This window comes from Notolepis coatsorum (assembly GCF_963971535.1).
Source record: "Notolepis coatsorum genome assembly, chromosome: 14".
NCBI lineage: Eukaryota > Metazoa > Chordata > Actinopteri > Aulopiformes > Paralepididae > Notolepis > Notolepis coatsorum.
Genome location: NC_140178.1, coordinates 50,958,033 through 50,983,417, shown reverse-complemented (window position 1 = coordinate 50,983,417; position 25,385 = coordinate 50,958,033). Strand labels below are relative to the sequence as shown.

General features: G+C 41.5%; 1 protein-coding gene across 1 annotated transcript in view; it reads left to right on the top strand.

Annotated features, from left to right (window-relative positions):
• The window catches only part of card11 (caspase recruitment domain family, member 11), a 217,199-nt gene that overhangs the window by 158,126 nt on the left and 33,688 nt on the right, over positions 1-25,385 (top strand). The window contains exons 9-13 of the mRNA XM_084329390.1: positions 6,980-7,174; positions 11,269-11,427; positions 11,966-12,041; positions 12,583-12,779; positions 23,126-23,232. Of these exons, the coding sequence (XP_084185516.1) occupies positions 6,980-7,174; positions 11,269-11,427; positions 11,966-12,041; positions 12,583-12,779; positions 23,126-23,232 (734 nt within the window). The remainder of the gene's footprint in view (positions 1-6,979; positions 7,175-11,268; positions 11,428-11,965; positions 12,042-12,582; positions 12,780-23,125; positions 23,233-25,385) is intronic.

Below are 25,385 nucleotides of genomic sequence, written 5' to 3'. Positions count from 1 at the left end.
ATGTGAGCTGCTCAGTTATACTCCAATTCTCCTCTCAGAGTTTTATTTCAACAAAACTCTTTATCAAAACATCCATTTTCCTATTCACATAATATACATTTGTTACATTTGTCTGTCTGCTTCAGTGTCTCTGGTTATCAATGTCAATAATTACCAAACTATTCATTTCTAAACTTTATTTATTTTACTATATTTACATGGACTGTGGGATCAGAGGAAACGCTACAGGCTGCACTTGAATGTACAGACTGGGGGGTGTTCCGAGATAACACAGATAACATTAATGACTACACAGAGACAGTGCTGGACTTTGTTTGTACTTTGGTGGAAGAAACAATCCCCACTACCACAATTTACCCAAACCAAAAGCCCTGGGTAGACAAATCCGTCCGTGAGGCTCTGAAAGCGCGCACCTCAGCATACAACGCCGGGCTTGTGGCAGGCAACATGAATGACCACAAGGTGGCGAGATGCAACGTGAGGAGGGCAGTGATAGAAGCAAAGAGGCGCTACAGGGATAAAATTGAACTCCAATATGAACAGGCTGACTCTAGAGCTATGTGGCAGGGCCTCAGAACGATGACAGATTACAAAGGCACCTCCCTCAAGCTGAACAGTGACATCTCCTTAGCAAATGATCTCAATACCTTCTATGCGAGGTTTGAGGCTGGGAATAACAGCACCAGCCTACAATCCACTGCAATGGAGGGGAGACACTGCTGATGGAGACTCAGTGTTCAGGGTAACAGAACATGAGGTGAGGAGGACCTTTAAGAAAGTGAATATCAGGAAGGCAGCAGGACCGGACGGTATCCCCGGCCGCGTCCTAAAAGTCTGTGCCGACCAACTGGCCCTGGTATTCACTGACTATTTAACCTGTCCTTGGAACAGGCTGTCATCCCCACCTGTCTGAAGAAGTCCACTATTATCCCTGTACCCAAAAAATCCAAGCCTGCCTGCCTCAACGACTACCGCCCTGTAGCTCTCACCTCCATAGCCATGAAGTGCTTTGAGAAGCTAGTAAAGGGCTACATCTGCTCCTCCCTCCCCATCAACCTGGACCCCCTGCAATTTGCATACCGCCCCAACAGGTCCACAGAGGACGCCATAGCCCATGTGCTGCACACAGCAACAGCACACCTGGACAAGAGGCAGGGGAACTATGTGAGAATGCTGTTCATCGACTACAGCTCAGCATTCAATACCATAGTCCCCTCCAAACTCATAGCCAAGCTTAGGGACCTGGGCTTGAACTATGACCTCTGCCAGTGGGTCTTGGACTTCCTGACGGGCAGACCCCAGGTGGTGAGAGCAGGCAACTGCACCTCCTCATCCATCACTCTCAACATAGGGGCCCCCCAGGGCTGTGTTCTGAGTCCCCTCCTCTACTCCCTGTACACACATGACTGTGTGGCACAGCGGAACAACAACACAATCATCAAATTTGCTGACGACACAGTAGTGGTGGGCCTGATCTCTGCAAACGACGAGAGGGCCTACCTGGAGGAGGTCAAGGTTCTAGCGGGATGGTGTCAAGAGAACAGCCTCTCCCTAAACTACAGCAAAACAAAGGAGATGATTGTGGACTTTAGGAGGTCGGGGGTCAGGGACTACAGCCCCCTCAGCATCGACGGGGCACCGGTTGAGAGAGTGAACCGTTTTAAGTACCTCGGAGTCCACATATACGAGGACTTGACATGGACCACACACATTGACAGTGTTGTGAAGAAGGCACGGCAACGCCTCTACTTCCTCAGGCGCCTAAGGAAGTTCCAAGTCAGTCAGAAGATCCTTAAGAACTTCTACTCATGCACAATAGAGAGCATCCTGACTGGCAATATCACCTCCTGGTTTGGGAATAGCACCGCACAAGACCGTAGCAGACTACAGAGAGTGGCCCGTTCAGCCGAACGCACAATTGGAGGGGGGCTTCCCACTCTCCAGGGCATTTACAACAAGCGGTGCATGGGCAAGGCTAAGAGAATTATCAAAGACTCGAGCCACCCAAACAACTGCCTCTTTGAACTGCTGCGGTTTAGCAAGCGATACCGGAGTCTCATGGCAGGCACAAAGAGACTCAGAAGAAGCTTCTATCCCCAGGCCATCAGGATGCTCAACGAACAAAAACACTATGTAACAACCATCAAATGCACTCACAGCACACACTCACTTTAAACATACAACTCACTGCAGCACCTACTTTAACCACTTTAGAACACCTAAGCACACTTTATATTTATTGGTAAAGAATTTGCACTACAACCCATACCTCATTACACCTTACTGTAAATTGTACCTAAATTGTACCTCATCCCACTTTTGCTTTGCACTGTATAGTATATTGTATGGTAACTGTAACTGAGGGGTACAATTCCCTGACTGTATTAATCAAGTATGGTATCATTAAACCACTACCGTCTTATGTACATTATACTGGCCATACCGTACACGAGTATATGATGAGAACACTTCCCCACAATGAATCGGTTCTACACAAAGTTGTCTTTAAGTATTTATTAGCAGCAAGAATACATAATATACTTTAATTGAATGCACTTGTAAGGCAAAGGAATGTGCGTAGGCAAATCAATAATGAATGTCCATTCTCTGGTTACGCATGAAATAAGAATACAACCTGAATATTAGGAATTATATCTATGGTACTCTGGGGAGGGGGTTCCTACCGGTTGTAAGCCAGCAGGGGGAGCAAATGTTCGAATGCAAAGTCTAGGTCAACGGGGACTCAATATAGGATCCTGGAGGCGGTATATTACTCCCTGCTCGGCAGACGAAAGGCAGCTGTAATCCCAGTGTGCGCGCAGCACAGGTGGAAGCCGGTCAGCCTCTCCAATAGAGACGGGCTCGAATGATGGTCCTCACGGGCAGGTCCCACAGCAGTGGGTGTAGACGATTCTTCTCCGCTCCAACAGCATGGTTAAAAGCAATAAGAATAATAATCCAGCCGGAGAGGGGGTCTGCATTCCCCGGTGTAGATCCTCCGGTGCGCGGTACTCCACACCAACCAAGTTGAACTTGACGTTACTCAACCAAGCTCTGATACTCCACTATCCTATTCGCACGCGGCTATAAGTGCTCTATTTAGACACACAATTGCTCACTTCACTTGGTCTTTGACTCGTGATGAAGGCTTTTACTAGTAAGGAGCGAACGATACGTTGAACAAACGTATTAGGATAAACAAGACTCTATCTTGGGGCAATACGAGCCCTACTTCACCGCCCGTTGCATAGTGGGTGAGGCTTCACTTGTTACTAAGACTGAACTGAATGGACTGCGGACTGAACTACTTCTGTATTCACCTGCGCCATATTTATATGTACGGGGAACAATCTAGTGCCAGCCTTATTCCTGTCTCGTAGTCCTGGGCAGAACCGGGCATGTTGAGACAAGCCTTGACGGTAGCTTTGAACTCGACTCTGAGGGTAAGACACTGGCGCTGGGGGCACGCCATCCAATAAGAGAACGAAATATTATGGTCTGTAATAGGTTAAAGGGATATTCCGTGTATATGTACAAAGAATACACAAGGGATATCAAACGATATACAAATATTATGCAATATATATCAATCAATAAATACATATATTCGGTTTAATCTGACCCTTTGTAACAGTAACTCAGTTACTTCTACTCTACATTGAGCATTGTATATATGTATATATTGAACATTTTTGTCCACGTACTTGACTTCTATTTTATACTTGCTATACTTATTTTATACTTATCTATTTTTGCCTAGCACAGTCTCTGGAGCGAAACAGAAAGAAGCATTTTGTATAAAAGTATTCTGTACTTCTGTATGACAACTAATAAAGAAACTTGAACTTGAACTTGAAACTTGAACATTTCTTCTTTGTTTCATTCTCAATGGTTGTCAAACCATTCACTTCAATCATTTACATATTCCTCCTTTGGGTTCAATATCAATGGTTGTCAAAATATCCACTTAAATCATAAGCGACATATTCACATTTCTCCTTTAGAGCTGGCGTCTGTGCCACCGGTATCACAGTATTAGTAGTGTCGGTACTATTACATGGTACTATTGAAACAACAGGTCGTCACGTGTCACAAATCCCACTAGTTCAATGAACACCAAAGATAAACTTACTTTTACTGTTCAACTTACTTGTGGTAGTTTAAGACTGCTCTTAAACTTCATGGGAAATATTCCTTTACTTGAATTATATGCTCAAACTTTACAAAATGGCGTATCATTAGCATTAAGCTCTGACTGGTATATTTGTATATGTGCGTCCTCTGGCATTAGGACTCATTTCACGGATAGCAATTATCCTCCTCATATTTTCGTCAAGTCACCTCATTTCACATTATAGTCAAATAACCTTATTCCACATTCTAGTCGAGTGCTCAGGGCCCAGTGTTGAATAAACAAGTTACAATGTACCTTAATATTATAACGTCTCTTATAAGCCAGCGGCAAGTGCGCGCTGTCAGTAACTGATAACGTGGAAAACGCCATCTTCCCTCGTGGCCAATGCATATCACAATGTGCGCCCACATAAGATATTTCACATTCTTATTGACGTTATTAACATTCAACTAATTTCACAATTCTCGTTACTCATATCACCTAACGTTATAACCTCTAACGGTAGTGTTTCCGGTACTTTTCACAGTGTACTGACCTGAAAGCATAGAATAGTGATCAAGAGGAATGAAGACGCGAGCTGCTCAGTTATACTCCAATTCTCCTCTGGCGTGAGAGGGCGGAAACCATCACCTGGCTTAGGGGAACCTGGAGCATCACCTGAACTAATAGGTTCCGCTCTTAACTTCCTGTCTAGTCAATTCTCCATCTCACAGTCAATGTGAACTTAGTTAATTATATTAACGTGTAGCTGGTAATATAAAGTTTACCACAATTCTTCTAATCATAATAATTAGATATAAACAATTGCAAAAATTACACAAGATTATGCACATATTCTTGAGAGTACTACACATGCACGCACACACACTCATACACACACACACACACACACATACACACACTCACACACACAACACACACGCATGCATACACACACACGCGCATGTACACACATGCATGCATGCACACACACACACACACACACATACACACACTCACACACACACACACACACATACACACACACACACACACATGCATGCACGCACACACACTCATACTGTACATACACACACACACTCTCACACACACACACACACACACACACACACACACACACACACACACACACATGCATGCATGCATGCACACACACACACACACACGGATGTACACACACACACATGCACACACACACGTGCATGATAACTCCAATAGCTTTGATTATAAACGTTTGCACGTGGTGCACATTCATGAACATAAGAATCCTATTGATTTCAACCTCTTAATGCAACGGCGTGCCCGCCGGCGGAACAGACGAAAGTCACGGCACTTTGCGAGCATCTAGCGATTCGGGGCTGCATTTTTCGCTGAACATATAAAATCCGTGCCTCGGTTCTCAAGTTATATGACGATATGTCAGGCATGCACCTTTTTATGCGCGAGCGTCAGATTACCACCCCGGACTCCCGACGCTCTAACTCTGCCAATCATCCGCCGATTGCTTTTCAATGATACCCCATGTGGGGGGGGCGTGCAAATAAGGGATCTAGATGAAAGTTGACGAGCGAAAACCAGAAGTGAAAAACATTCCGAATGAATGGCCGTGGATGAGGAAATGGAACACAGTTTACCCGGATCTCTCTAGAAGACTAATTTCTGAACGGATTTTTATATAATTTTTACTACATAAGACTTCAGGCTATGTATCCACTGTGTTTTCCTATTATTTCTTTTATTTTCTATATATTTTTTTGCAACTACTACAGAAAAATGTGAGTACACAAGTTCAAGTTCAACTCAAGTTCAGCCCTATGTTACTCTATTTCATTAGCATTAAAAGTGATTTTCCTTTTTTGCATTAGTAACTTCAGAATGTTATCTTTCAAAAGAGACCAGGCTTATGCATGTGCTATAAGCATAACGTATAAAGATAAGCTTTGCAAAAGAAAGTATGCAGTCCTCAAAATCAAGTAAAAAAATTGCCACTTTTTTGCCCACCTGTTAAGAGGTTAATGACCCCATGACCTTTTCTTTACTGCCACCATCAGGCAAAACTAGTGGGGGGACTCGATTAAAAAATGTAATCAAATTAATTAGAGACTTCATAGTTAATTAATCTAAATGATTCACATTTTAATCGCATATCAATATTTGATGCGAAAAGCAAAAATGTTCAATTAAAATAGATTTAGGTATATGAGTGAATCAATGAATATACATTATACATACGTTTAAGCAGCAAAATCCTGTATTAGCTACTACACAGACCAACAGATCAATGCAAAGTGTAAAAAACAACAATTTTAGGAATAATATATATATAGCGCAAAGGACCATTTGTTTCGAGGTAAAAGTAAAACGCAGTACTTTCAAGTTGACCATTGGGAAAAAAACTCTTGATTGATCTCAATTTCTCTTATTTTTGTCAGTATTCTGTATGAACAAACCAGACTAAGAAAAACGTTATACTTATGGCACATGCACAGTTTCAGAGGATGACTTCCTTTTCTAAACAGTTTCAGAGGATGACTTCCTTTTCTAAACAGTTTCAGAGGATGACTTCCTTTTCTAAACAATTTCAGAGGATGACTTCCCAAGTGGTTCTGTGTAACAAACATCTGGCGAGGCAGGTTACAGAGAAAAGGCCTCAGACAAAAGAAATCTCATACCAGTTTTCTCATCCCTGTGTGTGTGTGTGTGTGTGTGTGTGTGTGTGTGTGTGTGTGTGTGTGTGTGTGTGTGTGTGTGTGTGTGTGTGTGTGTGTGTGTGTGTGTGTGTGTGTGTGTGTGTGTGTGTGTGTGTGTGCGTGTGTGATTGTATGTTTGTGTGTTTGTGTGTAGGCGTTCCGGGCCAGAGATGAGACCCAGCACCACTTCTCCCAGAGCCTGGCAGACAAGGACAAATACCGCAAACAGATCAGGGAGCTGGAGGAGAGGAGCGACGAGCTCCACATAGTGATTGTCCGCAAAGAGGCCAAGCTTGTCACCTTGGAGTCACGGCTACGGCGGCTGGCCAAAGACAACGGTCTGGACCAGGTTGGATACATTGTAGAATGTTCTGGACCAGGTTAGATAGATTGTAGAAGTTCTGGACCAGGTTGGATACATTGTAGAATGTTCTGGACCAGGTTAGATAGATTGTAGAATGTCCTGGACAGGTTACCATACATTATAAAATGTTTTGGACCAGGTTAGATACATTATTATGTGCTGGACCAGGTTAGGTATATTATATAATGTTCTGGACCAGGTTAGATACATTATAAAATGTTCTGGACCAGGTTAGATACATTATAAAATATTCTGGACCAGGTTAGATATATTATAGAATGTTCTGGACCAGGTTAGATATATTATAGAATGTGCTGGACCAGGTTAGGTAGATTATATAATGTTCTGAACCAGGTTAGGTATATTATAAAATGTTCTGAACCAAGTTAGGTATATTATAAAATGTTCTGAACCAGGTTAGGTATATTATAAAATGTTCTGGACCAAGTTAGATAGATTATAGAATGTTCTGGACCAGGTTAGATAGATAATGTTCTGGACCAGGTTAGATAGATTATAGAATGTTCTGGACCAGGTTAGATACATTATAAAACGTTCTGGACCAGGTTAGATACATTATAGAATGTTCTGGACCAGGTTAGATAGATTATAGAATGTTCTGGACCAGGTTAGATACATTATAAAATGTTCTGGAGGTTAGATACATTATAGAATGTTCTTGACCAGGTTGCGTGAATATTTTAGGCAACCAACTTGTGTTTAGCGTTTCTCTGATTGGCCAATACGCCCATGTGACCACGGCAGCGCGGAAATAGGCTGTCTATTGCCTCGCGCTGCAGCGCGGAAATAGGCTGTCTATTGCCATTCTCTAAGACAAACTCTAACCTTAACCAGCTCCTTAACAGCGCCTAAACTTAACCCTTCTAACCTTAAGCAACTCCGAAACAATGCCTAACCTTAACCAACTCCGAAACAATGCCTAAACTTAACCGGCGAAAGAATGCACGTTAAAAAATATTGCCATTCTCTAAGACAAACTCGAACCTTAACCAGCTCCTTAACAGCGCCTAAACTTAACCCTTCTAACCTTAAGCAACTCCGAAACAATGCCTAACCTTAACCAACTCCGAAACAATGCTTAAAGTTATGCCTAAACTTAACGGCGGAAGAATGCGAATGCACGTTAAAAAGAGAAAAAAAGTAGGGAATCGAACTTGCCAGCAAGGGGCCGTAGGATCCACAGCAATGCAGCGCTGCCAATTGAGCTAGTTCTGGATAGTAAAAAAGGGCGGATTACTGCTACATAATGCTGCCGCGACGGAGGTCCGCGGCAGAGTGGAGCTGCCGCTCCACTCTGCTGCTGCCGCGGGGGCATGGCTAGACGCAAGTTGGGCGTGGTTAGACACAAGTTGGTTGCCTTTAATATTCACGCGACCAGGTTAGGTAGATTATATAATGTTCTGGACCAGGTTAGGTAGTTTATAGAATGTTCTGGACCAGGTTAGGTAGATTATAGAATGTTCTGGACCAGGTTAGGTAGATTATAGAATGTTCTGGACCAGGTTAGGTCGATTATAGAATGTTCTGGACCAGGTTAGATAGATTATAGATTATATTTTCACCGCCATTTTTACCGCCATGGGTTGAGCAGATCTCATGAATATGAGCCCCAAAAAAACATTCAAAACCCATCAGTAGGGGCAGAGTGACTAAAGCCAAATTGTATGGTCTAGCCTGTGTCCGTTCTGTGTACCACCTTGTGCCCAAATCATTAATGGTATTGTGTCAGGCGTGCAGACAATCACCTTGTTTCTAATCAACAAGGAAGCTGCTAGTTTGACTAATTACGTTAGTCCTTTTCAACAATTTAATATAGGTCTTTGAGGTCCCCTAAACATGTCTTTGGATTTTCTTGCTGAGAAAAACACTCAGATGATGCATTCTAGCAGCCTCTCTACCCTCTGTTTCAGTCCTGTTCTCAAACAGTTTCTGTGCCTGTGACGAGCAAGCTTATTAATGTACAAATACGATAATTATCATACATGTCATACAGGCAATTTGACTGTCAAACTGTCAAATTAGACGTCTACAAGATACACTACACGACCAAGGTACCCATGTACATGTCAAAATACTTCCCAAAGGTCAGTGAATACCACGATCACAACACCAGAGGGAGCTCCACAAATCATGTTAAACCCAGATTCGGCTCAAACAAGGGACTAAACACGTTTTGCAATTATGCCACATCAATGTGGAACGCCCTACCCAAAGCTGTAAAGGAATGTGAATCACTACCCACTTTCAAAACCACTCTCAAAGAACACCTACGGGAGACTGCAATTCGAAACTGGCCCCTGTAAATGTCCTAACCCAACCCCCTCCAATGTACAGTAAATGATCAAGTATGGTTTTGTCAATATTCCAATGTACAGTTTTGCTTGTACAGTTGTACAGTGTTCCCCACCCACCCCTCCTACCCAACCCCCCCCCACCCCACCCACCCAACCACACAGTATATATACAGTTTCTATGTCAAATGTATATACTCTCTTTTCTGGACTCTTTTTGTATCACAAACAGTACTGTATTTGCAAATCTGGTATGTCATAAATGTATAGATGTAGCAGTACTGCCTATCTGTATGTCATGTATGTCATATATGTCCTAATTAATTGAAAATGGGGGACCCTGATGTAAACAAGACGAAAGTCTCTCTGGTCTGCATCCCCTTAACAATTGTGTGTATTGAGCTGTACTGTATTGTACCCATTCTGCAATCTGTTAATAAAGTTTTCAATCAATCAATCAATCAAACGTTGCAGATCAAATATGACTTTAGGTAGAAAAGAGAAGGCTTACGAGGCAGTACATTTAGGATGGCTAGGTTGGGAGTAGATGTGTGATGGCAAATTGTTCCAATATGAGAGGATAGATTTACTTTTTAGAAGATTGGTTCTTCTAGTGGAAGGTCAACATTATGTCTGCTAGATCTTTTGTTATGTTTATGAATATCTTCTCTGTGTACCACCAACTGATTTGCTATATATATTGTCTCTGACATAATTTTCCAGTTTCCCACGGAAGTAAAGATTAAGATGAGTGAGTGAGTGAGTTAGTGACAATGCAGGTCATAGAGGTGCTTTGTATCTAAAAATGCAAGAGTGGGGGCAGCTAAGTGGCGCAGTGGGCAAGGCGCTCGCCACTAACGCAGGATATGCTGGGTTCGAGCCCAGCTCTCGGCGTTGCTTCCGGCTTGGCTGGTCGTTCATACTAATACAATTGGCAGTATTAGGGGGTGGGAAAGCCGGTGGGTGGGGATCGGACATTGTGGACAGCGACTCCTACAGGTCGGTTGGTGCGCCTGTACAGCAGAATCAGGAAGTATCGGGGGCAGCGTGAGCCTCCCACGCGTTACTCCTCGCCACTGAGAGATCGCGCTGTGCAGTTGAAAAGATGCAACGGCTGCCTCCTCGTGTACCGGAGGGGACACGTGATGCAAGGCTTCGTCCACATTGCAGCCGACCAGTGGGAGGCATGGTCTAACAACGTTCGAGACAGGGGAGGGTAGACTTGGATAATACGAAATTGGGATAGGAGAAAAATTGAAAATGGGGAGAAAAAGTAGATCAAAAAAATAAAAAAATAATGCAAGAGTGTCAATCTAAAGATGAGATTTGTATTTTTCGCCATATGTAACGGGTACAAAGGAGTGCATACTCTCCTCTCACTCCCACAGCATAAAATAATAAGAAAACAGTAATACACAAAACAAAAGTTACACCATATTAATATATATACAGGACTGATAATATATACAAAGGATAGTAATGAAGCTGTAAAGAATACAGTAGTATAATACAGTATGCCTCCACAGTGTAGTATACTGTAGCAGAAATCGAAGCATGGCGTGTACAGTAATCAATATGGTAGAGTTGGGGTGTGTCGCTGTACAAGGTACATGTTATGAGTTGGTGTTCAGTAGGTGCACAGCCTACGGGAAGAAACTATTCTGGAACCTGCTGGTCCTGGTTTGGATGTTGCAGTGGCAGTAATCTCCTCTCTATCTGGTTATCTCTTTTTCTCTCATCATCTGTCTGTTTGAACTGTTTTCTCAGAGTCTGCAGAGAGACCTGCCTCCCACCATCATCTTCCAGGGGGAGGAGTTTAAACCGACCCAGGGCCAATCAGATTCGTCCAGTGATGAGTCGCCAGAGAACAAGTTCTTCCCTCCAGGGGAGCATCGCCTCAGACGCAGACCAAATTTAAAAGCAGGGGTCCGCTTATTTTCACTATACACATTATACACACATTACAGGCACTATACACACACACACACCTGCATGCACAAACATACACAAACGCACGTATACACACACATGCAAATGCACAAACTCCCACACAGATGGGAGGTCCTTAGTTCTGTACATGTTGTTAAATAGCAGATCTTCTAACTTAAGTATCAGCCAAAGCCAATGTACAGTAGCCTACCAGGGGTGGTCTTGGTATTTAGTGTCCCAGGCAAGATCATGCAACCATCCCCACTTCAGCCTCCCCTACCCCCTTCTCATCTTCTTTCTTTCTTTCTTTCTTTCTTTCTTTCTTTCTTTCTTTCTTTCTTTCTTTCTTTCTTTCTTTCTTTCTTTCTTTCTTTCTTTCTTTCTTTCTTTCTTTCTTTCTTTCTTTCTTTCTTTCTTTCTTTCTTTCTTAAGATAAGGGGGAGAGGCTTAGCATTAGCTGGGGTCAGAACACACTTGATACAATACTGTATGGTATATTTATACAAAATAAGTTACTTTGTGTCTTGTCATTTAGATCAGGGCGAAATCTCCAGTCTCTGCCCCTAAAGTGCTAGATGTGCAGGTCAACTCAGACACACTTCCATCTACAGGTAACACAATATACATAGGCTATTGTTTAATTATATATTATATAATTTTATATATCTATAGGTAACACACTCTATACATAGAATACTGTTTAATTATATATTATATTATTTTATTTTATATATCTACAGGTAACACACTCTATACATAGAATACTGTTTAATTATATATTACATTATTTTATATGTCTACAGGTAACACACTATACATACAGTGACTGGCTCATTCTACAAGTTCCTAGGCTTTGTTCTGAACTTGAAAATACTGCCTTTAGATGTTGTGCTCCAGACACTTTTGGAAATCTTTTAAATATGATCTCCGGTCTTTGTAATTGTTTTTGATGATTTATTTCTTTTGATTTGTGTTTTAATTTATCTTATTATGATTCTGCCTATTGCACTATTGCGCTATTGAAAATGAGGGCTATGCTCAATTTGTTTCTGAGGTTTAAATAAAGGTTTGAATTTAAGTTTTCTGTGTATCCTGTATGACATGAGGGCTATTTTAGTGTATAACTTCTTGTCTTCTGTTTCCTGTCCTCAGCTTTGTCAGTGAACGGACAAGACTCTCCAGAGGTCCAGATGGTCCAGATGACAAGCGCCAATATCACCAATGCCTGCCCCCCCTCCCCAATCGCACCCCATTCCTCCGTCTACCAACCCTCCTCAGCCCCGCCTCTCTCCACCTTCACCTCCCCCCTCCTGGTCACACAGGTGGAACTGTCCAATAGGGCTCTCATGGTGAGTTCCTACCAATGACAATACGTTTTCAGATCTTAGCTACCGCCGTGTGAAATGTGACGTGTATGGGAACACTACAGACAGAGCATTTGCAAAGTAGTTGTGTCTTCCAACTGTAACATGTGTTGGATTCTCGTCTTTATCAGCCAGTAATCACCTCGTCACCTGTGGCTCTCTCTCTCATCCGTGAAGTTTCTGCGTTGTGTTTAGATCTCTTTCTCATTGTACTAGCTGATACACGATATCTTCCCCGTTGATACATTCGTCTCAAAAAGAATTAACGAGACATTGGAAACAGGATACCTCTCCTGGATGTCGACGTTTATTCTCATAAACATACTCTGTACAATATGGAAAACAGTTCTGAAAGGTCCTTGAAAAAGTCTTAATTCATTATTCTAATGATCTCTCTCTCTATCAGCCCGGGTGGTTGTCGCGGCCTAGTGTTATCCAAAAAGTCTTCCCTGTTAGCCGAAGCTAGCTCGTGGCAACCGGAGGGTGGGGGCCACACGTCAACCTCCCTTCCCCCACCCTCTAGCTCCTGAGGTCTCTGTCTACACTGTGTCCACGCTTCGTTTCGTAGTCTGAGTCAAACCGGAAGAACTCCCAGCTATAAACTATAGTCCTTAGCAACGGCTGACAGCCCATAGCAACCGCGCAAGGCATCTACAGATCCAGCCAGAATTTGTCATGGAGCAGCTGTTTGCCGGCCGTTTTGACGCCGTTTGGCATGGTTAATGTTAACAATGACCAGCGGGGGCGCTCTCATACAGCTGGTGACAACTGCCCGACGCGCCGGCTTTTTGTTCATTCATTGGAGGAGCTCCGCGCTGGACTAAGCTCGAGTTCCATTCAGTTCCATTACAGCTGGTGACTTCATTCATAGGATGCTACAACGTCCTACAGTATGTCTACAGACTGCATGAATGAATGTTGCTGAATTAAAGAATGAATAAGTTAAACGTGTCAATTCAGCAGTCAAAGTGTATATATTAAAACGTGTCAAATCTAACTTCATTAGATGGCCGACGTACGGCTCTCTTGTCCATTCATTTCATCAAAAGAAAGCGTTAGTGTAATGCTTCTTGGTAACAATAAGTTTGTGTACGCAATGTTGCTGAATAAAATAATTAAACCGTTAAGACCTGTCGAATTAGCAGTCAATGTGTATATTTTGTGTAGGGGATATATAATGGATATATTTTGTCTAGTACCGTGGTCTAGTGGTTTATGCCCATTCCTTTCAAGCCGACGCCCGGGGTTTGAATCCCAGCGTGTCTAATATATATATTTTTTTTATTATTTATAAAATGAAATTGCCCGCAACGATGTGCATAATACAATAGTAATAATATATAATAAGAATCCAACCAATAGAGCGACATTGTGCAATAAACAAGTAAACAAAGTAGGGCATATCGGTATTTGTACACGAGTTATTCTGAGTCAACTTCTTGTCTGTTGTTGCTACGCAACTTCACTTGACTTGAAAAGACTTGATACCTCCCCCCATGCCCAACGATTAAAAATTAACAATATTAAATGTATATATATATATATTAATTCATTGTGCGCGAATCCACACTTCATTTCCCAGATCCACTTTGAAACAACCAATCACGTTGCGCGATAGCACGAGCGATCCACAGTCAGTAAGTAATGTTACAGCTGAGTTCACTCATTCAGAACGGCGAAATGTGCCGCTATATATATCAACAACAATCATTCACAAATAATAGACCGGAACAGGAATGGAAAGGAAACGTCAGTGACGTCACATACTGGATTTACTACATCGCCCTCTGTTGTGAAGGATCAGATTAAACCGAATATATATATTTATTTATGGATATATATTTAATAGTATTTGTATATCGTTTGATATCCCTTGTATATTCTTTGTACATATACACTGAATATCCCTTTAGTCTACTACAGCCCATAATAGTTCATTCTCTCATTGGACAAGAACCTGGCGCCAGCAGACAGGCCCCTTGAGTCAAGTTCAATAGTGCCGACGAACATGTCCCAACTAGCCCCGGTTCCGCGTAGGAATACGGCTACCGAAATACGAATGGTACTATTTGTTCACTGTGCATATAAATAGGGCGCAAGTAAAGTAGAACTTTCTTTTAGTCCATTAGTCCTTTACCCTCCAACCTAGTAACAGACGTGAAGCCTCACCCACGACCCACGTGTGGTGCAGTATGGCCTATTTTGGCCCCAGAATAGGCATTGAGACCTCGTGTAAATTCATAGCTGAATTGTCATAGTTTGGCACTGTACCGTCGAGTGGGACGTATTTCTATTAAGTAATAATAGTCTATTATGTATGGTGCATCGTTCGGTTAAAGTTCTAAAGTGAGCAGCACCCCCATCGTTCCTCGCGTTATCTAGAGTCTTAACCAGGCTGGGCAGACCACGCGTGGTGCTTTCATCCGAGGAGTTCTGGGCGAGGACGAGTGGACCTGCACATTGGATTACCTACCCGGACGACTGCTGAGCCTATACGGCATGGAATATCTATTTGCTTTGGGTGCTTTGATTTGTGGAGCGGATAACAGCCAACGCCAGTGAGTGTTGGAATTACCCCCGAGAGTTGCCCAGGTGAGACGGCGCTCAACCCAGACCGAGGCCGCCTCGCTTCTCCTTCGTTGTGGACCTACAGCTACCGTCTACAAGAGGGCCCAAGTGTATTCATCTGTGGATCAAGATCCTGCGGGCACTGTTTTCTGTACCTGAATTCTCCCCAGGAATCGTTGGCCAGATGGGATGCAGCTGACGGCTCTCCAAACCCCCCCCCCCCCTTACTGACTTACAACCAGCAGGACCCCTTTAGTATCCCGCTATAATCCTTAAGTACCATCGCTATAGTTTCCCTAAAGAACCAGGTTGTATACTTGCTTCCTGCGTAACCAGAGATTGGACATTCAGTGTTGATTTGCCTACGAATACTCATTTGCCTTACAAGTGCATTCAAATCATAAATGTAATTAAGTGAATGTTGTATATACCTTTTGCTATATTAAACCTTCGACTGTTATATTTGTGTGGACCTGATTTCATATGTGGGAAAGTGTTCATCATACTTAGATATCGTGTACTGGATGGCCAGAAGTTAAAGTACATCAAGCGGTAGTGGTTTAATGATACCATACTTATCAATACAGTCAGGGAATTGTACCCCTCAGTTACACCCTCTGTAGAACACAAATGAGCAAGGGCGCACATAATAATAATATATTTAACACCCCCACTCGAACTTAGCTTATTGTGGTACAAAACAAAAATATATATATATATATTCTCCCTATTTGGCCTGCAATACAAAATAAACAACAACAACAAAAAAAAACATATTGGCACATCCATGCTTTTCTTTCACTCTAACTAAGTGCCAAACAAATACTGAGCAAACTTCTTCAGTTGTAGCTTAGTGGCTGGTTTTGTCATCACATCAGCAATCATGTTGTCAGTAGGACAATATTCCAAACATATCCTCCCACTATTCACAGTTTCTCTTATGAAGTGATATTTTATATCAATATGTTTACATCTTTGCCTGTTTACAGGATTCCTGGCTAGTGCAATAGCTCCTTGGTTATCATCATAAACCTTGGTTTGTGCATACTGACATCCATCAATACCCTTGAGTAGCTGTTGCAAATACATACACTCCTGTATGGCTGATGCTAAGGCCATGTATCCTGCCTCGCAGGTAGAAAGTGCAACTGTTGGTTGTCTTCTACTCTTCCATGAAATGAGAGAGCTTCTCTCACTTAGACTGGCACAGTACCCTGTGGTACTACGTCTGTCTACAACGTCTGATGCCCAGTCAGCATCACTGTGGACTATTAGGCCTAGTTCACCTGTATCATTCTTTTTAAAACATAAGCCACGGTCTGTTGTACCCTTAAGATACCTGAACACATGTTTTACAGTGTTCCAATGCTCTTCACTTGGTTCAGAAAGATGCTGGGAAAGTTTACTGACTACAAAACTTAAATCTGGTCTAGTGCATGTAGCCAAATAGATCAAACTTCCCACTGCCTCTATACATCCTCGGGTCTCCAAATTTTTCTGCATTTTCTGTGTATTCAAGTTTTGATTCACATGGGGTCTCTCTGGACCTACACTCTTGCATTCCAAATCTGGAGAGGATTTTGTTCACATACCTCTGTTGTGACATTGTGACTTGACCCTCTGACTGGTTAAAATCTATCCGACTATGCTTGCACCTCATGGTACCAAAGCACCTCAAAGGCGCTAAAAACAAAATTACAAACATCTCAAAACAAACTGGTCAGACTACTGCTTGACCTTACTCCTAGAACCCACCTCACCCCTGCCCACTTTGACAACCTAGGATGGCTTAGAGTAGACGACAGAGTACAGCAACTTGCAATGGGCCTGGTCTACAAGATACACTACACGACCAAGGTACCCATGTACATGTCAAAATACTTCCCAAAGGTCAGTGAATACCACGATCACAACACCAGAGGGAGCTCCACAAATCATGTTAAACCCAGATTCGGCTCAAATAAGGGACTAAACACGTTTCGCAATTATGCCACATCAATGTGGAACGCCCTACCCAAAGCTGTAAAGGAATGTGGATCACTACCCACTTTCAAAACCTCTCTCAAGGGACACCTACGGGAGACTGCAATTCAACACTGGCCCCTGTAAATATCCTAACCCAACCCCCTCCAATGTACAGTCATTTACCTAGTATGGTTTTGTCAATAGTCCAATGTACAATTTTGTTTGTTTGTACAGTGTCTCCTCCCCCCCCCTCAATGTACAGTTTTGCTTGTTTATACAGTGTGCCCCCCCCCCCCAACCACCTCCAATGTAAATTACCCAGTACCCAACCCCCCCCACCCAACCTCCTCCAATGTACAGTTTCTACGTCAAATGTATATACTCCCTTTTCTTGACTCCTTCTGTATCACAAACAGTACTGTATTTGCAAATCTGGTATGTCATAAATGTATAGATGTAGCAGTACTGACTATCTGTATGTCATGTATGTCATATATGTCCTGATGAATTGAAAATGGGGGACCCTGATGTAAACAAGACGAAAGTCTTTCTCTGGTCTGCATCCCCTTAACAATTGTGTGTATTGAGCTGTACTGTATTGTACCCATTCTGCAATCTGTTAATAAAGTTTTCAATCAATCAATCAATCAATCCCTAGAAAATGTTTTAATTTTCCCAGATCCTTCATTTTAAACCTCTCAGCAAGCATAATTTTGACACCTTTCACAACCTCCTCATTGTTACCAGCAATGATTAAATCATCAACAAATACAATTAGAATCACTTTTTCATTTTGTTTTTCCCTTGTGTATTGGCAGTTATCAGCAGGATTTTGTTCAAAACCATTCTCAGTGAGATATGCATGTAACAGAGCATTCCAGTTTCTGCCTGACTGCTTTAGACCGTATAGGGATTTCTGTAATTTGCATACTAGCTTTTCTCCTGTTTCTGACTCTATCTCATAACCATAATTCTAATTTTTTACTTCTTCTTCCATCAAAATGTATGTTACTTTTCTACCAATCTGTATTAGAGAGTCTCATCAGATATGGTATTACAGCTTGGTTTGGTAACCTGTCTGTACAATTAAAGTCCAAACTGGTCCGTCTGATGCAGACCGCATGGAAGATCATAGGGGTGAAAGGTCACCCATCCCTGCAGTCTATGTATGAACAGGCTACTCTAAGGCAAGCCAATAGAATAGTCTTGAAAACAAGAGATCTAATGTACATTAAACTTGAAAATAGTCTGTCTCGTCTCTCCCTCCATCCCAACAGGGGGGTAGAGTGACTAGCCTGTGTAGGTGTGACATTGGATTGGCAACCCCCACACACACCATTGAAATGCTAATTGTTGGGGGACCCTGATGTAAACAAGACGAAAGTATTTCTCAGGTCTGCACCCCCTTAACAATTGTATGTATTGAGCTGGACTGTACTGTACCCATTCTGCAATCTGTTAAAATTTGATTTTACATTTACATTTAGTCATCTACCTATTGAAGCGTTGAGAGAAAAAGACAGCCAAGATTGTACTTTAAACTAAATTACTTTTATTTGCCTGTATTCTAATTACATGCAATGCTTTGGTCCAACAAAGTAGAACTGTAATATGTACTTTCTCAGTCAGTGCTAAGTTCACATCAAAACAAAAGTAGAACTGTAATGTGGACTCTCATATTATTAACATTGACAAACATATTTACAATTAGCATTTTATAAAGTAGAACTGTAATGTGTACTTTCTCAGTCAGTGCTAAGTGCAGTCATCTTATGCAGCATCACTTTTCACATCAAAACAAAAGTAGAACTGTAATGTGGACCTTCTCCTATTAATTAACATTGCCAAACATATTTACAATTAGCATTTTATAAAGTAGAACTGTAATATGTACTTTCTCAGTCAGTGCTAAATGCAGTCCTCTTATGCAGCATCACTTTTCACATCAAAACAAAAGTAGAACTGTAATGTGGACTGTATCACAGGTCAATCACAAATGTCTCTCTAATCCTTGAAAATAATGCTGTTTACATAGCATTTAACATAGCATTAGTTGGGTTTTTTTATTATCCTTTGGCGGAATTATAGGTCAACGTGTAACTTTAATATTTCCGTTGGTGTACTATACTACTGCCGTCCGTCACTGGACCATGCGTGTCCCGACACCGACGCCTGCTGCGCCTGCTGTGTGCTGTGAGTGTCAGTGTTGCTACAGTACAGTCACAGTCGTCAGTCAGTCACACTTATTTAACATGATCAAATAATTATTATAATATTTTTTACTTCACTTTGAAATATTATAGTGAAATATTTTGCAATGTTGTCGCATTTATCTTGTTGAAATCCTCCAACAGGCTCTTTTTTTGTAAGTTGACTGGTTTGCACACCAATAATACAGTGCAATAATAGAATAGTAGAATAGATAGTAAAATTATGCAATAGAATGGCCAGAGTAAAATAGTGCTACAGTACAATCAACAGCGGGGTGTATTAGAAGGCTATGGTGAAGAGGTACGTTTTTAGCTTATTTCTGAAAATATTAAGAGATCTAGCTTCCCTAATGTCCATAGGTAGTGTGTTCCATAACTTTGGTGCATAGTTAGCAAAGGCTGCATCACTGATTTTCTTTAGACTGTGGCTCGGAACCTTCAATAGTAGATGATCGCAATGTTTATACTTTGTATATAAGGAGGAGGACCTTGAAATCAATTCTAAATGTTACCGATGATTACTGATGTAAACAGGGGGATCCTGATGTAAACAAGACGAAAGTCTTTCTCTGGTTTGCATCCCCTTAACAATTGTATGTATAATTGTATGTAATTGACAAGGGTGATAAATAGCTGATCTATGGGTGAGATTATGGTGCTCCTTGTCTTCTCTGTGTGCAAGAAAGAAAACAAGTGCTGAAGCACTGGCCAGGTAACACCTGTCATCATCTTGCATTTGGTGTCGTTGCTGTCCACAGATGAAGCGGTCAAGGAGCTTGACTCGACCTTGGTTCTCTGTTGGTCACCATCCTCCTTGGCTGCATCCATCTCCTTTTTTCACGCCGCTCATGGCGACTGATGTTTGTTGACGTAGATGGTGTAGACTGTGATGTTGAAGGGAATACAGATGGTATGTAGTCTGGGTGTGTTTGGTCATTGACCTTTGCTCCTGAATGAATGAATTAAAACGTTATTAACAGATTGCAGAATGGGTACAATACAGTACGGCTCAATACACACAATTGTTAAGGGGATGCAGACCAGAGAAAGACTTTCGTCTTGTTTACATCAGGGTCCCCCATGCGAGTTCTCTCTCTCTCTCTTGGATCAAATAACAAACTCAGCAAGGCCAACGGCTTCTCTGTTACAGTGGGTGACAATATTGTCACAAGGAAAGATGAAATTACCTACCTGGGTTCCATCCTAGAGGCAAATCTTTCCTGTGACAAAATGGCAACCAATGTAATAAAAAAAAGTCAACCAACGAACAAGATTCTTGTACCGGATCTCCTCTCTGGTAAACAAGAATACCCTGAAGACTCTGGCAGGAGCACTCATTCAAGGGTACTACGACTATGCTTGCACCTCATGGTACCAAAGCACCTCAAAAGTGCTAAAAACTAAATTACAAACATCACAAAACAAACTGGTCAGACTACTGCTTGACCTTACTCCTAGAACCCACCTCACCCCTGCCCACTTTGACTACCTAGGATGGCTTAGAGTAGACGACAGAGTACAGCAACTTGCAATGGGCCTGGTCTACAAGATACTGTACACTACACCACTAAGATACCCATGTACATGTCGAAATACTTCCCAAAGGTCAGTGAATACCACGACCACAACACCAGAGGGAGTTCCACAAATCATGTTCAACCCAGATTCGGCTCAAACAAGGGACTAAACACGTTTCGCAATTATTAAAATGATAATACTTTTATTAATATTAATTAGGCTACTGCTGGCCATTCATCAAGCGAGACATTGCTGATTGTTTATGTATTTTATAAGACAAGACTACAGCAGCCGTGTATCTTGGATGTAATGATTGATTGATTGATTGATTGAAAGAAAATGAACAGATTGCAGAATGGGTACAATACAGTACAGCTCAATAAACACAATTGTTAAAGGGATGCAGACCAGAGAAAGACTTTCGTCTTGTTTACATCAGGGTCCCCCATTTTCAATTCATCATAACATGACATACATGACATACAGATACAGTACTGCTACATCTATACATTTATGACATACCAGATTTACAAATACAGTACTGTTTGTGATACAAAAAGAGTCTAAAAAAGAGAGTATATGATAACGTTATATACTCTCATATATAACATTGATTTAACTGTAGCTACTGTAGCAAGCCAAGTTACTATGGGGGACCCTGATGTAAACAAGACGAAAGTCTTTCTCTGGTCTGCATCCCCTTAACAATTGTGTATATTGAGCTGTACTGTATTGTACCCATTCTGCAATCTGTTAATAAAGTTTTCATTCATTCGTTCATTCACTTACCGATCTTTGTGCACCTTTTTAGTTCAAGTGTCGAACGAAGTTGGACGTTGAATCTCCATCTGTGATCCTCGAACCGCACGTTTTGCATACTGCGATTCGTTTTTTGTTTATCACCGCATAGTTTTTATAACGAAACGCAACAATCCTGGGTAGCATTTTACATTTCGCCGTTCTGAATGAGTGAACTCAGCTGTAACATTACTTCCTGACTGTGGATCGCTCGTGCTATCGCGCAACGTGATTGGTTGTTTCAAAGTGGATCTGGGAAATGAAGTGTGGATTCGCGCAAAATGAATTAATATATATATATACATTTAATAACGTTAATTTTTAATCGTTGGGCATGGGGGGAGGTATCAAGTCTTTTCAAGTCAAGTGAAGTTGCGTAGCAACAACAGACAAGAAGTTGACTCAGAATAACTCGTGTACAAATACCGATATGCCCTACTTTGTTTACTTGTTTATTGCACAATGTCGCTCTATTGGTTGGATTCTTATTATATATTATTACTATTGTATTATGCACATCGTTGCGGGCAATTTCATTTTATAAATAAAAAAAATATATATATTAGACACGCTGGGATTCAAACCCCGGGCGTCGGCTTGAAAGGAATGGGCATAAACCATTACACCACGGTACTAGACAAAATATATCCATTATATATCCCTTTGACTGCTCCATTCGACAGGTTTTAACTGGTTAATTATTTTATTCAGCAACATTGCTTTAGACATATGGTATTTATTTTAGACAACAAAACATATACAGATCGTTATACAGTATACTGTGTAGGACGTTGTAGCGTCCGTCTAATGACTTTGCGCCTCCTGGCGGCATAAAATAGAACAGCAGCCTGGGTTCCTAATTCATTTCAACGACGTGATATCACTGTGCGCGCGTCGCGGCAAAGCGCCCATGAAAACTAAAAGCTTCATCTGTACGTCTCACCTACAACCCAAATCTCTAATGCCCTTTCTATCTCTTCCCCATGGCAACGGCTTCTCTGTTGATATTAACTCCCCTCCCTAGCCGCCCCACTATCTTTGTTGATGCGGCCTCGGTGCGGCTGGCTGCTACTCCCTCATCTCTAGCACTCTGTCTGCTGCTCTCTACCGTGGAAACACACACGAATGATACTGTCCTCCTCATATGAGATCTAAGAGTAGATGCTGTCATCTACAGATATTTACATTATGTACACATTGAAAAACCAACCGGATCTCACACATGGTACAGTAGTCTGTTGTCTTGGTTACCATCTTGTTCACCATCTCCAGCTGCGTTACCGTAACGACAGCATCCTGTCCACCCTCCCCGAGCCACCAGAACCAGCATCCCTCTATCGCAGACAGAGGGAACGAGAAGTTGAGTTCAACCCCTGCAGGTAGCTAATCTATCTATCTATCTATCTATCTATCTATCTATCTATCTATCTATCTATCTATCTATCTATCTATCTATCTATCTATCTATCTATCTATCTATCTATCTATCTATCTATCTATCTATCTATCTATCTATCTATCTATCTATCTATCTATCTATCTATCTATCTATCTTGTGTAGATCTAAGGCAAAAAGTCTAAAATCAGCTGATGTTGCTTTGCATGCCTTTGCTATGAGTGATAATAAAATCCATTATACAACGGCATGCAAATTTCTCGATTCTGATTGGCTGAAACAGTCAATTTACACGTGGGTATTTGTCATAACCCAACGCTCTTGGTCCCAGGACCCGCCCACAACTGCATTACTATCACTCCGCCATGCGAGTTTTTAAGAAGTGAAAGCAAGATGGCGGACAAGCCGGACAGTAACATTACGAAAGGATATGGTGATAGGGTCATAAAGACAATGAAAAACGATTCTGTCACGGCGAATGTCTTAGTTTCTTAAACAATGTTGGATGATGTAATTGATGGGTCATGAGCAGTGTTGGGAAAGTTCACTTTCTACATGAACTAGTTCAGTTCACAGTTCACAATTTTTAAAATGAACTAGTTCAGTTCATAGTTCATAATTAAAAATGTTGAACTAAAGTTCATGGTTTCAAAAATGAACTAATTTAGTTCTTTTTCGTTCTTTTTTGATATTTTTTTTTATATAGATTTTTTACGTACAGTTACTTACATTACAAAAACACACATTGGGACAGGGGGGGGGGTCCTCCAGTTCATCTCTATGCCATCATCCACACCATAAGCAAGCAAAAACAAAACAAAAAGAAAAACAAGCAAAAAGGAAAGCAAACCAAGACAGGCACTGTACAGTATTGCACTTGTCTCGAGCCCATTCACATGTAGACATATATTTATTTTTCCTATCCTAGGTCTGTCCATACAATGGGGCACTGGGCCTTTAGAAGGATCCGAGAAATGTCAGCAAGAAAATAGTCTAATAGTGGGGCCCACACCTCCTGAAAGGAAGCGTTGTTGCCTCTATGCATTGCACAGTGTCTTTCATGGGGTAGCACACCGAAGATCTCTCTATACCACATTTGTAAAAATGGAGGCTTATCCTTAATCCAGTTTATCAGAATGCATTTCCGGGCTGAAAGTAGAAGTTTATCAAATAGTTTGAATTGTAAAGGGTGTCACCCCTCCTACCCAAACCCCCCCCCCACCCAACCACCTCCAATGTACAGTCCCCCCCCACCCCACCCCACCTACCCAACCTCCTCCAATGTACAGTTTCTATGTCAAATGTATATACTCTCTTTTCTGAACTATTTTTGTATCACAAACTACTGTATTTGCTAATCTGCTATGTCATAAATGTATAGATGTAGCAGTACTGTATCTGTATGTCATGTATGTCATATATGTCCTGATGAATTGAAAATGGGGGACCCTGATACAGTACAGCTCAATACATACAATTGTTAAGGGGATGCAGACCAGAGAAAGACTTTCGTCTTGTTTACATCAGGGTCCCCCATTTTCAATTCATCATAACAATGACTGAGCTGTACTATACTGTACCCATTCTGCAATATGTTAATAAAGTGTTCAATCAATCAATCAATGAATCACTTGGCTCCAGAACCTGGATAAACACTTAGATTCCCAAAAGTAGTGATAGACTGTAGGTACCCAGGTCTGTTTGACATTTCGAACATAAAGGAGATATTGAACGGCCCATTTTGTTAGTTCTTTTTTCAATACGTTGCTGCAAGCTATTATTTGTAAAAAATATTGAACCACAGACAGCAATCGGAATACTGGCATTTCATAACGTTTTGCCGCGCGCATTCAGTCCACACTAGTAGCAGCTGCAGCTTTCATCTCTACAGTATATTTTCAAAAACATGAGGAACAACTTTGCTTGAATTGTCTTTATTATGAAAACTAAAACAGGATGTTTGCTTATTCTCAATGTGCCGTTTAAGCTTAAGATTTGCTGTCGACGTCGTTGATGTGCGGACTTGCTTCTTCCAACCGGGTAGACAGTTTACAGACAAACGTTAGATTTTTTCCGTCTGAGTCAGTACTGACTTTAACGTTAAACTCTTTTAAATGCTCAAATGCCGACGTCTAG